The 13,433-nt window shown below is 51.0% G+C and overlaps 2 protein-coding genes across 12 annotated transcripts; one reads left to right on the forward strand and one right to left on the reverse strand.

Annotated features, from left to right (window-relative positions):
* The first annotated feature begins 73 nt into the window (after nt 1-73).
* Nucleotides 74-5,966, forward strand: LOC135582479 (uncharacterized). Of its 11 annotated transcripts, none has more exons than XM_065092231.1 (8): nt 74-124; nt 1,767-1,802; nt 1,896-1,987; nt 3,701-3,876; nt 4,029-4,618; nt 4,687-4,970; nt 5,052-5,279; nt 5,362-5,966. In XM_065092231.1, the coding sequence occupies exons 5-8, from the start codon at nt 4,186-4,188 to the stop codon at nt 5,836-5,838; spliced, it is 1,422 nt and encodes a 473-aa protein (XP_064948303.1). In that variant the 5' UTR covers nt 74-124; nt 1,767-1,802; nt 1,896-1,987; nt 3,701-3,876; nt 4,029-4,185; the 3' UTR covers nt 5,839-5,966. The 11 variants fall into 11 exon arrangements, with proteins under 11 accessions (XP_064948303.1, XP_064948254.1, XP_064948264.1 ...); XM_065092182.1 differs by lacking the exon at nt 74-124 and adding an exon at nt 131-332 and having other exon boundaries at nt 1,678-1,802; XM_065092192.1 differs by lacking the exon at nt 74-124 and adding an exon at nt 131-332 and having other exon boundaries at nt 1,698-1,802.
* A 6,916-nt stretch (nt 5,967-12,882) lies between these two features.
* Nucleotides 12,883-13,227, reverse strand: LOC103974021 (uncharacterized). The gene has a single exon (XM_009388746.2). It carries the CDS (start codon nt 13,225-13,227, stop codon nt 12,883-12,885), a length of 345 nt encoding a protein of 114 aa, XP_009387021.2.
* Nucleotides 13,228-13,433: the final 206 nt, after the last annotated feature.

A 13,433-nucleotide genomic window follows, 5' to 3' on the forward strand; every position in this document is an offset into this window, starting at 1 on the left:
AAGGTGTGCTCATATCATGTTATATGCGACAACCTTAGATCACCGTTCATTTCCCCGTGTGATCGTTGCGAGAAATCGTCTCATTCGATTTCGCGATTGGGAAGAGATTTCTGCCCGCGCCGAGGTTAGGGTTTTTTTACTGGGAATTCGTTGAATTCCGATTTTTTTTTGGGTAATGATTCCCACAAGACGTCAATTTGATCCTTTAGCTTTCCTCTTTAATCTTCTCCTTTATTTTCTTATTGTTTGTCATCGTCGGAGCATATTAAGTTGAGAGAGGGAGAGAGCGAGGGAGGGAGGGAGGGATCACCGCTGAGATCCGACTCGAGCAGGTTGGTGTTTGTTCTTGATCCGGGTATTCGTTTTCTTCATCTCGATTCTTTTCTGGTGATTCTGGCATTTTAGATCTGGTGTCTTAGTTAAAGAGTAAACGTTTTGAGGGTTCAGATTAGGGACCCGACATGAGATGTACTTTCTGTGCCATCCTTCATCTATGTTATAGTGACTTTGGTTTACGATTCTCTGAATCATATGTGTCGGAGGTTGGAACAGCTGTTTTAGGCTTAGAATTGGATTGTGGGGTGGTGTTCTCGAATGATCTTATGATTTGTTTTGATTCGAGGACATTGAGGTGCAGATAAATTGAAAATGCAGCAACATGAGGCTGGGTGCCCAGCCACGGAGGGCATAATCCTCTGCTACAATAACTGTGGCTTCTTTGGAACCAAGGCAACCATGAATACATGTTTCAAGTGCCACATGGGAATGATTCTGAAACAGAATCAGTCCAAGCTTGCAACATTAACAATCTTGTGAATGGCAGTGGCAAAGAGCTAATGATGTTTGGTAACGCATACGTGGTGTTGTGACCTTTTGAAGCTAAAAATTGTTTCTTCACAATCACCAAATGCTCCAGATCGAATGGGCCTGAAGGAGCAAACACAAAATATGGTGGAAATAGATGCAGAACATGCGGGAAACGTTAGACCGACCGTCGACGTGGGAACCTTTTCTGGGGTACAGATTGCTGCTTTGATGAGCATGATGATTGCCCATTTGATTATCGTAAACAACTAGGAATGTCATCACCAAAGCGAACCCTGTGGTTAAGGTTGATGTCAATGTCGAGCCCCTCACTATGCCCTGATATTAAGTTGGCTCTTATGTCAATAAATTGTCACAACCCAACTTGATGGGATGATTGATCTGTTAACTTCATTGAGCCCAAACCACTAACTTAAAATGCTTAAGATAAAGTTAACAATAGTTTACGTATTATGTTCTTATAAGTCAATATTAGTTTTAGCCTACTTTTGATGTGAGACTAAACCGGAGTGTTACAATTGCAGCCCCTAGTTCGTGGATTAGAAAAGGTTTGCATATAAGTGTGACCTTTTATTTGTGCTGATTTGGTAAATTATTTCTGGACTTGTGATGTGGCTATTTTTCTTGTTTTACTATTTGACCTTCACAGTAGATTCCTCAACTTGTAGGAATTACTAATGGTGCATGAATAATTGTCTCTGCAATTACTTGATGATTTATATCGTATTCCCTCAGTAATATAATACATAGTGGTGCATGAATAATATCATGACTTTCATGTTACATTTCTTTAGTGGTGGACATTCTTGACACTGCATGATAGGTTCTTGATTGTATGTATCTTTTCCTTAGAATTTTCTGCACTTCCACAGTAGCATAATGCTCAAGGATATATGAATGGTCCGTAGAGTTATATCTGGTTTCTGTGATTCAAAATGCAGCTATTGAGGAATGATATTGGGAAGGTCGGTGAGCTGGTAAGTTGACGATGCATTGCTCAAGTGTTAGAGATTTGTGTTTACATACTTTTTGCTGCATACATCTACTGTGCTTTTTTTCTGCCATAGCAGTGTTTTATGCTGGTACCAAGTATGATGAACAATTTGAGTGACCTTTAAGTAAATTCAACCTATGTGGCATGATCATGGACGCACAAGCACAGGTATGTACATGCTTATGGTGAATCATTCTTGATCTTTGACATTTTGCATGATATCCATGTTTTCAAATTAGAAGTATTATGGCACAATACAAGTGCAACAATGCAACTGGTTAGTGAAGGAAACTTGAGGGGGTTGGGCCATGGACCTGTAGAGAGGTCTGCATGGTTTACATTCTTTTTAAGTTATAGATACAGGAAGAAGGAACAATGCCTTTTTGTGTTATCACCACCATGTTCTTTTAGATTGTCATATCTATTATTTTAGTTTTATATTTTCAACTATTTGTTGGCTGTTATTGTTTGTATTCCGCTGCAGGAATCTTCATATCAATAGGAGATACAAACATGATCCATGAGCATGTAGTTAGCAGATACTGTAATTATTTGGTTTATGACCTACCAGATTATGAACTCTTGTCTATCTTTATGATCTTTTGCACCATGTCTGCTCTGCTTGGCTCAGACCATCATTCGTATGGTGGATGATCGACCCTCCAAAGTGTCTACTCTCTGCTTATATTGCGAGAGCAGCAATCACATGAAGCTATCTAATCTGGGTTTTCGGATGGTCTTGTGAATGATTGTTGACATGATTCAAGTGTCCAGAGATATGACCTCAAAGATTTATATTGGTAATTGTTAAGAGTTCTAATGTAGATCGGGCTTGTCTATAATGTCTTAGAACTTTTGGGATTAGGGATATTCCTACCAAAATTTTTATCACGATATCAGTTTTCCAGAGTAAGTTCTGAGTTCTGATCTTGCATGTATTCCTTTCTATTTCATTCAGGGTTTTACTAATACCGGCGTAATGCTTTTCACTTTAATTTACAATGTGTTGTTAAGATTGCAATAGTTGTTGCTGGAGATTTGGAGTGATTGGTAGATATCTTTGAAGGTAGAGCAAGATGAGGAAGCCATAATATTGTGACAGTTTTCGGCTACCATTGGAAACAGTGACTTTTGTTCTAGATGACTGCCTTCTCTCAAGATGGATGGGTTAGTGGCTCTATGTATGACCTCTATGAAGCCTGTCTTGACTTCGATTGTAAAACCTTGTCTTCATATTGTAACCTTTTCTTCTATACACATGCATAAAATATAATTTCATATCAAGTTTTGATAGGATGTGATGATGCCATACATTTGCAGAACTCAAGGATTTACTCACATCCTTCTTCCCAATTACTTTTGCCATGTTTTCTTCAGCCAACAATATCTTTTTTAATTTAATTTTGTACAGATAAATAGCAAAGACTAATTTAGATCATAGGATATTATTATCAATAGTATGTATGGCTAACTAAAAGGATGGTGTTGTGAGTCCGGCATCAACCCTTAGTGTATTCTGGCATGATGTAACGTATGGTAGGTGATAGCAAGTATGAAACGGTTGGATTTCATGTTGTTGCAAGAAATAAATATCCAAAGTGAACATATTTCGTCGTTTCCTCTTACTGTTCCTCGCTGTCGTCCGAGACACCGACGTGCAGAGGAACAATAGCAGTCTGGAGACTAAAGAATTCCCCGTGCATACGTAACTGGCCCAGTAGATATTGGTCTTTTTCCACGCTCTCCACGTCTACCTGCTGCTTTGTGTGAAGCGGGCGGGCTCTGGTGTTCCACTCACGCACAACACGGCACACGACGAGGACCCCGGTGATGGCTCCCCTGCTAATACTGTCTTCTCCTTGAAACCTTTTGGTGTTGCAGATCCACGGGTGTTGACTGTGTCACCATGTCCTGGAGAGCGTAGTTTGTCCGCAATACAACACCAAAGGCAAGAGGAAGTCAGCTGCTCCTCCATCCTCTTCCATGGTCTCTCCCTCTTGTACAGTAATTCCTGACAGTATTGGATCCCGTCCATCCATCGTTTCCACAGGAAAAAGGTAACATCTTTGGCTGCTTTTTTCCTTGCTAATCCTTTTCCGCGTTTCCCAGTTCATTCTCCTTCTTCCCTCTCGATCTCCGAGAAGAATTCCCCGGAAAACCACATAAAAAAATACCTTCTTACCTCTCCTAGATTGCCTTTTCTATTCAGCACCGATCTCGAGTAGGGGGGAGGAGAATTAAGAGAAGAGGTCGAGGATTTCCAGGCAGGATCGTACCCCAAGGCCGAAAACTGCCCTTGGGTACTCCATGCTTCCACTGTTCCATCGGACCTATATTACACGGGGGAGGGGCAGAAGCTGATGTAGATGGATCGGTCGGGTAGCAGGAGGAGCACGGGCACGGCGGTGGTGGCCGTCGAGGTGATGGAGGGGAGCAGCAAGGCGGAGGAGTGGAGCGGCGGCGCCGGGGATGGGGACGAAGGAGGGGAGGCCGTGTCGCTGCAGACGGGCGACATCGTGGAGGAGGTCACCTTCGGGGCTGAGCCGCCGGCTCGGTCGCCCTTCCGGGGCGGGCGGTCTTGGGTCATGAAGCTGCTCCACGCGGCGTATAAGCGCGGCGACACCTCCGTCGTCGTGCGCGCCCGCCGCGGTCCGCAAGCCACCTACCTCGACTTCCACGCGCGTGTGGTGCCCCACCCGGCGGCCGGCCGGCGACAGTACGTCCTCCGCTCCGTCCGCGATCCCCGCCACGCTGTCCGACTCGTCGACCGTTCTGAGTCCGACTGCATCACCTTCCAGGGTACTACTCAGACGCCTCCTCTCCTCCTCTCCTTCACAAAGCCAATGAAATGACATTTCTGTGCGAAGGTTCAAGGAGCTCGAGGGTGGTCTGGGCGCTCAACAACGCGCAACTCCATGACGGGTTCGTGTCGTACCCGTGGGAGAAGAAGATAAAGGAGACGCTGCCGTCGCCCAGCTCCAGCTGCTTCCTATCCCTGCTCGTCCTCCCCAAGGCGTCCGACCCCTCGAGCACAAGCTACGACCCCGTGGAGGACACCTTGGCTCGGGCCGAGGCATGGCTCGGCTCCTCTCAGGCCTCTGGTGTCCCCATCGTCTTCATGCACATCCAGACCGAGTCGCTCCTCACAAAGGTACGTAACGAATCCAACATCATCAGCTTCGCAGTGATCGCCTCGAACGACGCCATTCAGCCCCTCTTCATCGTGTCGCAGATATCGGGAGAGACAGCATCCACCACCGTCAATATGGGATCATTGGCCGACCTCTCCAACGTAGCAAACGCCAGCCTCTACGGATTCGAGGACTACCACGGGGTGGACATCGGGGTCGTGAGGGCTGTCAGGCTTTGGTACGCCCCCGCAGAGGGTGAGATGGCGTTCGAGATTGAGCCACGGGAAGGCGACACCAAGCTGGGCTTCTCAATTAGCCGCACCGAGGAGGTCGGTCTTCATCTTTCTGCTTTTGCTCTGTCCATTGTTCTACTTGATCCAAAGCACACGCTGTGTCTTCTCCATGGTACAGGGCTTTATACACATCTCATCCGTCGAAGACGACGACGGTACCGGAGTTGCTGCAGGTCGATCAGGACTCAAGAAGCTCTACAAAGCAGCAGCGGCAGCATCGAAGCTGTTAGTGGTCTCGAGGGTGGGAACCGAGAAGGTTCTGCCATGGATAGTCTCCACGTCGGGCGCCATTCGGTGCTTCGACACCGTCTCTCTCAGCCAGAAGCTCTCGCTGCACCGCCACGCTCTGAAGCCCATCCTGCTCCACCTGCTTATGTGGGAGACGTCGGAAACCAACGTCACTACCACCAAGGCCGAAAGTGACGAGCATCCGACGCCAATGTCGCCGCCATATATCGTGCCCCGAGCTTCAGACGGAGCTTCTGCTGCCGCGTCGTCGCTCTCAGCATCTCCCGGGCGCGACGAGCTCCAAGACGCGGCTGGGGACCTGTCCTTCAGATTCTGCGACCTCTCGATATGGAACACGTCGATCTAATTCCTACTGCTATGTCATCCTGTCGTCCTGTACATAACAAAGCAGTAAGCTCAGCTGTTGCTACTCTACCTTGTGCTTGTGGCATGGAAGAGGAGTTCAGGTACAAGTATTACGTGTGTTAGTGTCAACATCTTTACGCCGTGGCTTCCGGGCCAATTCGGTTGGTTCGGATCTGAATGATTGGAGATCTTCCTGAACGACCCTTGAGACTACTGAGGTAGTCGATCGCGGTGGTCCGATCGTGACGGGTCACTGTTTTCTCCGGGAGGAGACCCCTCGCCTGGGCCTTCGGTGGGAGGCACTCTGTCTTCGTCCCTGCACACAGGTCGAGTCACGAGAGCTCGACCCGACCCCTCCGACGATCAAGTTAGTCGATAGTCTCAGGGGGTTTTTCTTGTTTTCTTTCCTGCCTCTTTGTTCCGAATGCGAGAGTTTTTATAGGGAAGGTCACCGTTTCCTGATGTGCCCGCTTGTAGGGAGTAGGGTCGTACCTGGGATAACGTTTGACACCGGCATTGGCGTTGCGTGAAGGACCGGGCTTCTGCAGGATGGTGACGTGCCTCGGTCGACATTTTGGTCTACTTCGGCCAAGCGCTGTCAGGTCAGACCAAGGCAGGCGACCCCCGTAACTCCTCGGTCTACGTGACCTAGGAGATGTCACCCGGGAGCAAATGACGTTAGTTCATGTCCCATCATTATTATTACCCTCATCATTCCCCCCCCCCGGAGGGAGTCATGCATTGACTGTTGCTATGGGGGTTTGAGGCATGGCTTCTACTTTAAGTGGTTGTTCCTACCGGTTTGCCCTCTAGTCAGTGCCGGGGAGGTTTCCCAGAGCGTCGCGATGGTCGGTTGCTGGCCCGTCGTCCTGTGCGACGTGTGACCGTGGGGTATGACTTGAGCAAGGCAGAAGACTCGGGAAAGCAGGTGGCGCCGAGGTGTAGGAATCATGCAATTTGCGACCAAGGTATGCGGCTCAAGTGGGCAGGCCGTGCAGAGGTGGACTCAGGCAGACTGCGGCCGAGGGGCACGGCTCAAGCGGGCAGGCCGCGTAGAGGTAGACTTGGGCAGACTACGATCGAGGGGCACGGCTCAAGCGGACAGGCCACGCAGAGGTGGACTCGGGCAGACTACGACCGAGGGACACGGCTCAGGCGGGCAGGCCGCGCAGCGATGGACTCGGGCAGACTATGGCCGAGGGGCACGGCTCAGGCGGGCAGGCTGTGTAGAGGTGGACTCAGGCAGACTGCGGCCGAGGGACATGGCTCAGGTAGGCAAGCCGCGCAGAGGTGGACTCGGGCAGACTACGGCCGAGGGGCACGGATCAGGCGGGCAAGCCGCGCAAAGGTGGACTTGGGCAAACTACGGTCGAGGGACACAGCTCAGACGGGCAGGTCGCATAGAGGTGGTCGCGGGCAGACTACGACCGAGGGGCACGACTCAAGCGACAGGCTGCGCAGAGGTGGACTCGGGCAGACTACGGCTGAGGGATACGGCTCAGGCGGGCAGGCCACGCAGAGGTGGACTCGGGCAGACTGCGGCCGAGGGACACAGCTCAGGCGGGCAGGCGGCACAGAGGTGGACTCAGGCAGACTGCGGCCGAGGGGCATGGCTCAGGCGGGCAGGCAGCACAGAGGTGGACTCGGGCAGACAACGGCCGAGGGGCATGGCTCACGCGGGCAGGCCGCGCATAAGTGGACTTGGGCAGACTGCGGCCGAGGGGCACGGCTCAAGCGGGCGGGCTACGCAGAGGTGGACTCAGGCAGACTGCGGCCGAGCAGCAGTCTGTTATGTTGCAATCTGTGAACGTGGGTGGCCAAATACATCTTCGTCTGCACGGGAGCCCAGGGGACGATCTGGGGGTGGGCCACCGAGCTGAACCTCAGCTGAATCCTGTAGTTAGTGCAAAATTCTTGGAACTACGCACTGACAAACTGGGCCCCATTTTCCATGATGATGGTCCTGGGCAAGCCGAACCAAGTCACTATATTTTTCCATACGAATTTCTCCACCTGACGTTCTATGATTGTTGCTAGTGGCTCGGCTTCGATCCACTTGGTGAAGTAATCCACTCCCACGACGATGTATCTCCGTTGCCCCGAGGCTGGCGGGAAAGGTTCGAGTAGGTCCAATCCCCACTGTGCGAATGGCCATACACAGTCGATGGGGGTAAGTGAAACCGAGGGCTGCCGGGGCATCCGAGCGTGCCTCTGGCACGAGCCGCATCGTTGTACGTAAGCTTTCACGTCTCGAAACATGGTGGGCCAATAGTACCCTTAGCGAAGGATCTTGTACGCCAAGGTTCGCCCACCGATGTGTTCTCCACAAATCCCTCCGTGGACCTAACCGACAGAGCTTCTTCGGGTTCTAGGCACCGTAGGAGAGGATGCGAGAAAGACCTCTTATAGAGTCGTCCATTCATCTCGGAGTACCACGCCTACGTTCGGCGTAGGAGCCGAGCTGCGGCCTCATCGGCAGGAAGAATCCCGTCCCGTTTGAAGCGTAACATCTCCTATACCCATGTAGTTTGCACATCGACCGAGGACACAACCGTGATCGTGATCGCCCGGAAAGGAAGCTCCTCGACCTTGGGCTGGGCTTCGAGATCCAACTTTGATGCTAGTTTAGCCAGCACATCCACTCACTCGTTCGCACTCCTCGGGACCATAGATAACGTAAAGCGAGAGAAGTTTGCGGTCATGCTTTTTACCTCTGCCAGGTATTTTGACATGGTTGGGTCTCGGGCCTCGTATCCGCCACTGAGGTGCTCGGCCACCAGCTGCGAATCGGTGAGGACGTGTGTGGTGTCTTCTTGCATCTCAATGGCCAACTTGAGTCCTGCTAGGAGCGCCTCATATTCTGCCTCGTTGTTCATGGCTTGAAAACCGAAGCAGAGGGAGCATTCGAACGAACGTTCGTCAGGGGCTTCCAACACTAGCCTCGTGCCCGCACCCTTCGAGCTGCCGATCCGTCCATGCGTAGGACCCATCCTTCTCTAGCCTGTTCAGAATCCTCATCCTCGAGTTGAGTCAGTTCTGAGATGAAGTTGGCTACCGATTGAGCTTTGATGGCAGTCCTTGGTACATATTGTATGTCGAACTTGTCAAGCTCCACTGACCATTTGAGGAGGCGACCTGCAACGTCGAATTTAGACAAAACCTACTGGAGCGGTCGGTCGGTAATTACCTCAATTGGATGGGGTTGGAAATAGGGGTGCAGCTTTTGTGTCGTTAACACGAGCGCCAGTGTCAGTCTTTCAATCAGCTAGTATTGCTCCAGAGGCCCGCTTAGGACATGGCTGATGTAGTAGACTGGTAGCTGCTGCTAGTCATAGGTGCCCAGCAAGCCAATTACGTGAGTGATGGCACGTGTGACTTGATACAGAATCTTTTTTGCTTATTATATTTTGGCGTATATCACTTTATAACTATTGCATATGTGCATATAAATATTGTGATGTCCTTGGATTTGTGCAATGGGAATCGGATCGTGATGAGATTACGATAATGAGATTGATTCACCTTTAAACACATATCCTAAATAATCTCGGTCATAGGTAACTCGAGAGGGACATCGTGATAACCGGATAGACTAGTGTGCTGTATACCCGTCCATATGATGGATGCAGCTGGTCTCATAGTTGCTCGTGTAGGGACACTAGGGATACAGTACAGGTGCTCATTGGAGAATGAGTTCACTGATTGATCCGCTTACGGAATGCTGGATGGTTGATGATGCCTTATTGTCAGACAGCGATTCCGTAGTCCTAGTGGTGTATCTGGTTCTTAGACTTGAGATACCAAGGATGTCCTGTATGAGTGCTCCACTCTTTGATACCAGACTTATAGGTTTGGTTGTCCCAGATCTAGTACAGCTGGTCATTGGGAGTGGTAGTCGACCTTACGAGGGCTATTGAGTGTCGATAGAGGATCATCCACTCTCGGCGTCATGAGAGGAATATCCCATGTGTTCTTGCTCAGACAAATCTCTGGTCAGGGTCATTCGGGTTGAGAGAGAAAGAGTTCTCCGGGAGAATCCGATTAGAGCGAGACTCGAGTAGAAACCGTATGGGTCTGACAGCACCATGCTCGATATACGGTCTCTGGGATATTAGATGGATGAGGGACTATAGGTACACGGTAACTGAGGACAGACAGGTCCAATGGATTGGATTCCCCTGTATCGTTTGGGGACTACGGCGTAGTGGCCTAGTACTTCCGTAGTCGATGAGTTAAGTGAATTATTACAGAGATAGTAATTCACTGAGTTAGAAGGAGTTCTGACAGATATGACTCACGGCCAGCTCGATATTGGGCCTAGAGGGTCACACACATATGGTAGGCATTGCGATGAGTAGAGGTTCGGATATGAGATATCCGACGGAGCCCTTGTCTTATTGGATGCAGATCCAATACCCACTAGGGGAGGACCCATTAGGGTTTGACAGGGGACCTCTATAAATAGGAGGGATTCAGAGCCTCATAGGCTAGAGCCTTTGCTTGCCTTTCCTATTCTCCTCTTCCTCTCCACCTCAGATCAGGCCTAGATTTTTTAGGAGCGTCGTCGCAACCCTGCTGTGTGGATCACCGCTAGAGAGGAGGACGCTTGACCTCTTTCACCCTCTCCTAAGGATCTGCAAGGAAACAGGGATATACGATCTCCCTAGGTAACACAACTTACTCTATACGCAGTTTTAAGTTTCGCGGATTTTGCGCACCAATCTTCGCACGACGACGAACATCTTTTTGGGAATCGGGGATTTTGTTTTCTTGTTCTTCCGCTGCGCATGTGATGTCGCCCCCATGATTTCCCAACAGCTGCTCCCCGGAGGCTTCTTTAGTCAAGACGGAGCTAACCGCGTGTCGAGAGGCAGCCAGGTAGATATTGAGCTTCTCCCCGGAAGAGACTGAGGCAAGGCGAGGGAGGCTAGCCAGGTGTTGTTTTACACGTACGAGGTCTTCCTCGCATTCTGTCGTCCAATGGAAGTTCTTCGGGTTTTTCAGGGCCCGAAAGAAGGGGAGGCATTGATCACCCGATCAGGAAAGAAACCAAGATAAGGCGGTGAGCCTCCCATTCAACCGTTGCAACTCCTTAATTGTCCGAGGGGCCTGCATACTAATGATGGCCTGGACCTTCTCCAGGTTGGCATCGATTCCCCTTTCGTGTATGATGAATCTAAGGAATCTTCCCGAGCTGACGCCGAAAGCACATTTTATCGGGTTGAGTCGCATGTCGTATTTTCGCAATGTGGCAAACGTCTCGGCCAAGTCGGTCAGGTGGGCCACTGCCGTACGGGTTTTTACGATCATGTCATCGATATAGACCTCCATATTTCGCTCAATCTACCGGGTGAAAATCTTGTTTACGGTTCTCTGATATGTAGCCCCAGCATTCTTTAGTCCGAACGGCATAACTCTATAAAAATATACCCCCTGATCGGTAAGGAAAGTCGTGTGCTCTTGGTCTTCGGGCGCCATCATGATCTGGTTGTAGCCGGAGAAGGCATCCATAAACGAGAGGCGAGCATGCCCAGCGATTGCATCGACCAACTGGTCGATCCTCGGAATGGGGTAGCAGTCTTTCGGGCATGCACGATTGAGATTGGTGTAATCAACGCACATCCTCCAGCTCCCATTAGATTTTTTCACAAGAACTACACTGGACAGCCACCGCGGGTACTTGACCTCTTCTATGAAGCCCGCTACCAAAAGTCGCTCCACCTCCTCACTGACAGCCAGTTGTCGGTCGGGGCCTGTCGTCGGGGCCTCTGCTTCACTGGGCGAGCATCGGGCGAAATGTTCAAGTGATGTTGGGCAACCTTTGGGTCGACGCCCGTCATGTCAACTGGCGACCAGGTGAAGATGTCAGCGTTCTCCCGTAGGAAGCCGACAAGCTGCTCCCATTCTTGCTCGTGGAGTTCCGACCCGGTTTTGATCGTCCGGTCTGGTCGACCCTCCAGTAGGGGATAGCCACTAGTGGACTTCGTTGGCTCGGGATGTTGGGTCGGTCTCTTTGTTTCCCGGGGATCTGCTAGGGGTTGTTCAGCCCTTGCCCTTTTGTGCAATGAGACCGCCGTCAAGTAGCACTGTCTAGATTTGCGAGGGCTTCCCCAGACTCCCTCGACCCCGGCGTGGGTTGGGAACTTCACTGTTTGGTGGTAAGTGGAGATAACGACCCTGATCTTGTTGAGGGTCAGGCGACCGAGGATTGCGTTGTATGCAGTGGGGAGGTTAACCACCAAGAAGGTCGCTATCACCATCTTCGACCTTGGTGGGACTCTAGGGTTAGGGGCAAGGTGATTGCTCCCAACGACGAGATCGAATCGCCGGTGAACCCGGTGAGTGCCGAGCACATCAGCTCCAAGACATCTCTAGTTAGCCCAAGCTTCTGGAAAGCATCCAGATAGAGCACGTTGGTCGAGCTCCCTATGTCGATCATGATCCTCCTCACTTGGGCATTGGCGATCCTAGCTGCTATTACAAATGCATCGTCGTGTTTGGATCGCTAGGCCCCCTCGGTAGCGGCGCGGGCGTATGCCTTTCGTCCGGACATGCTGTTCCCTCCGGATGCTGGGCCGCTTGTTATCACGTCGATCTGCCACTCAATGGGGCCCTCCAGGCGGGGTGAAAGCTCCTTACGTTGTCGGAGGTACCGATCGAGGTGTCCTTGGCGAATGAGCTCCTCGATCTACCGCTTCAATTCGCGGCACTCCTCGATGTCATGTCTGTTTTATCGATGGAAATGACAATACCTCGATTAGTCCGCGAGCTCCTGTGGACTTCTCATCGGGTTGGGGGTTCTGAGCAACCCCTTCTCTCTTATCTAGAGAAATATCTCTGTTCGGGACGTGCCCGAGGCGGGAAGCAGGGACCTCGACGCTGGCGGGTTAGGTCGGTCCAACTTGCGCCTCGGTGCGGTAGACTGTTGCCCCCGGGGTGGCTCCGGCCTGACCCTTTTGTGCTCCTCCTGCCTCCCAACCATCCAGGCCTCCGCCGCGATGTACTAGTTAGCCCGCTGGAACATTTCCGGTACCGCGATGGGGGGTCACTCCGTGAGGGACCAGAAGAATATGAAAGGTCGCAGGCCTATCATAAATGCCTGCATTAATAGAGAGGGATGAGCGTCCAGCAACCCTCGGATTTCCGTGGCAAAGCGATTCACAAAATGGGAGAGGAGCTCGTCCTCCCTTTGGTTAAGTCTGAGGAGCAGTGCAACGGACGGCTTTGGCTGGGCATAAGCTAAGTAGTTAAGCTCAAAGTCTTTGGCAAGCTGATCAAAGAAAGTGATCGCCCCGGCCTTCAGGCCGCTGTACCATGCGCGGGCTGGCCCCCTCAGAGTCGTGGGGAACGCCCTACACATCAAAGCGTCTAAGGTTCCATACAGCGCCATCTAGGCACGGAAGGCGGCTACATGGTACGTCGGGTTGGTGGCATCGTCGTATGCGTCGAGAGAGGGGAGTTGGAAGTTCGGGGGGACTGACTGATCTTGTATCTCAAGCGCGAACATAGACCCCCAGTGCGCGTCCTCCCCCGAGTTCTTCCTTTGACTTACGAACCTCCCTCTGCACTTCATCGAGTCGCTGGTTAACGAAGCGC

Source organism: Musa acuminata, chromosome BXJ1-2, assembly GCF_036884655.1.
Source record: "Musa acuminata AAA Group cultivar baxijiao chromosome BXJ1-2, Cavendish_Baxijiao_AAA, whole genome shotgun sequence".
Classification (NCBI taxonomy): domain Eukaryota; kingdom Viridiplantae; phylum Streptophyta; class Magnoliopsida; order Zingiberales; family Musaceae; genus Musa; species Musa acuminata.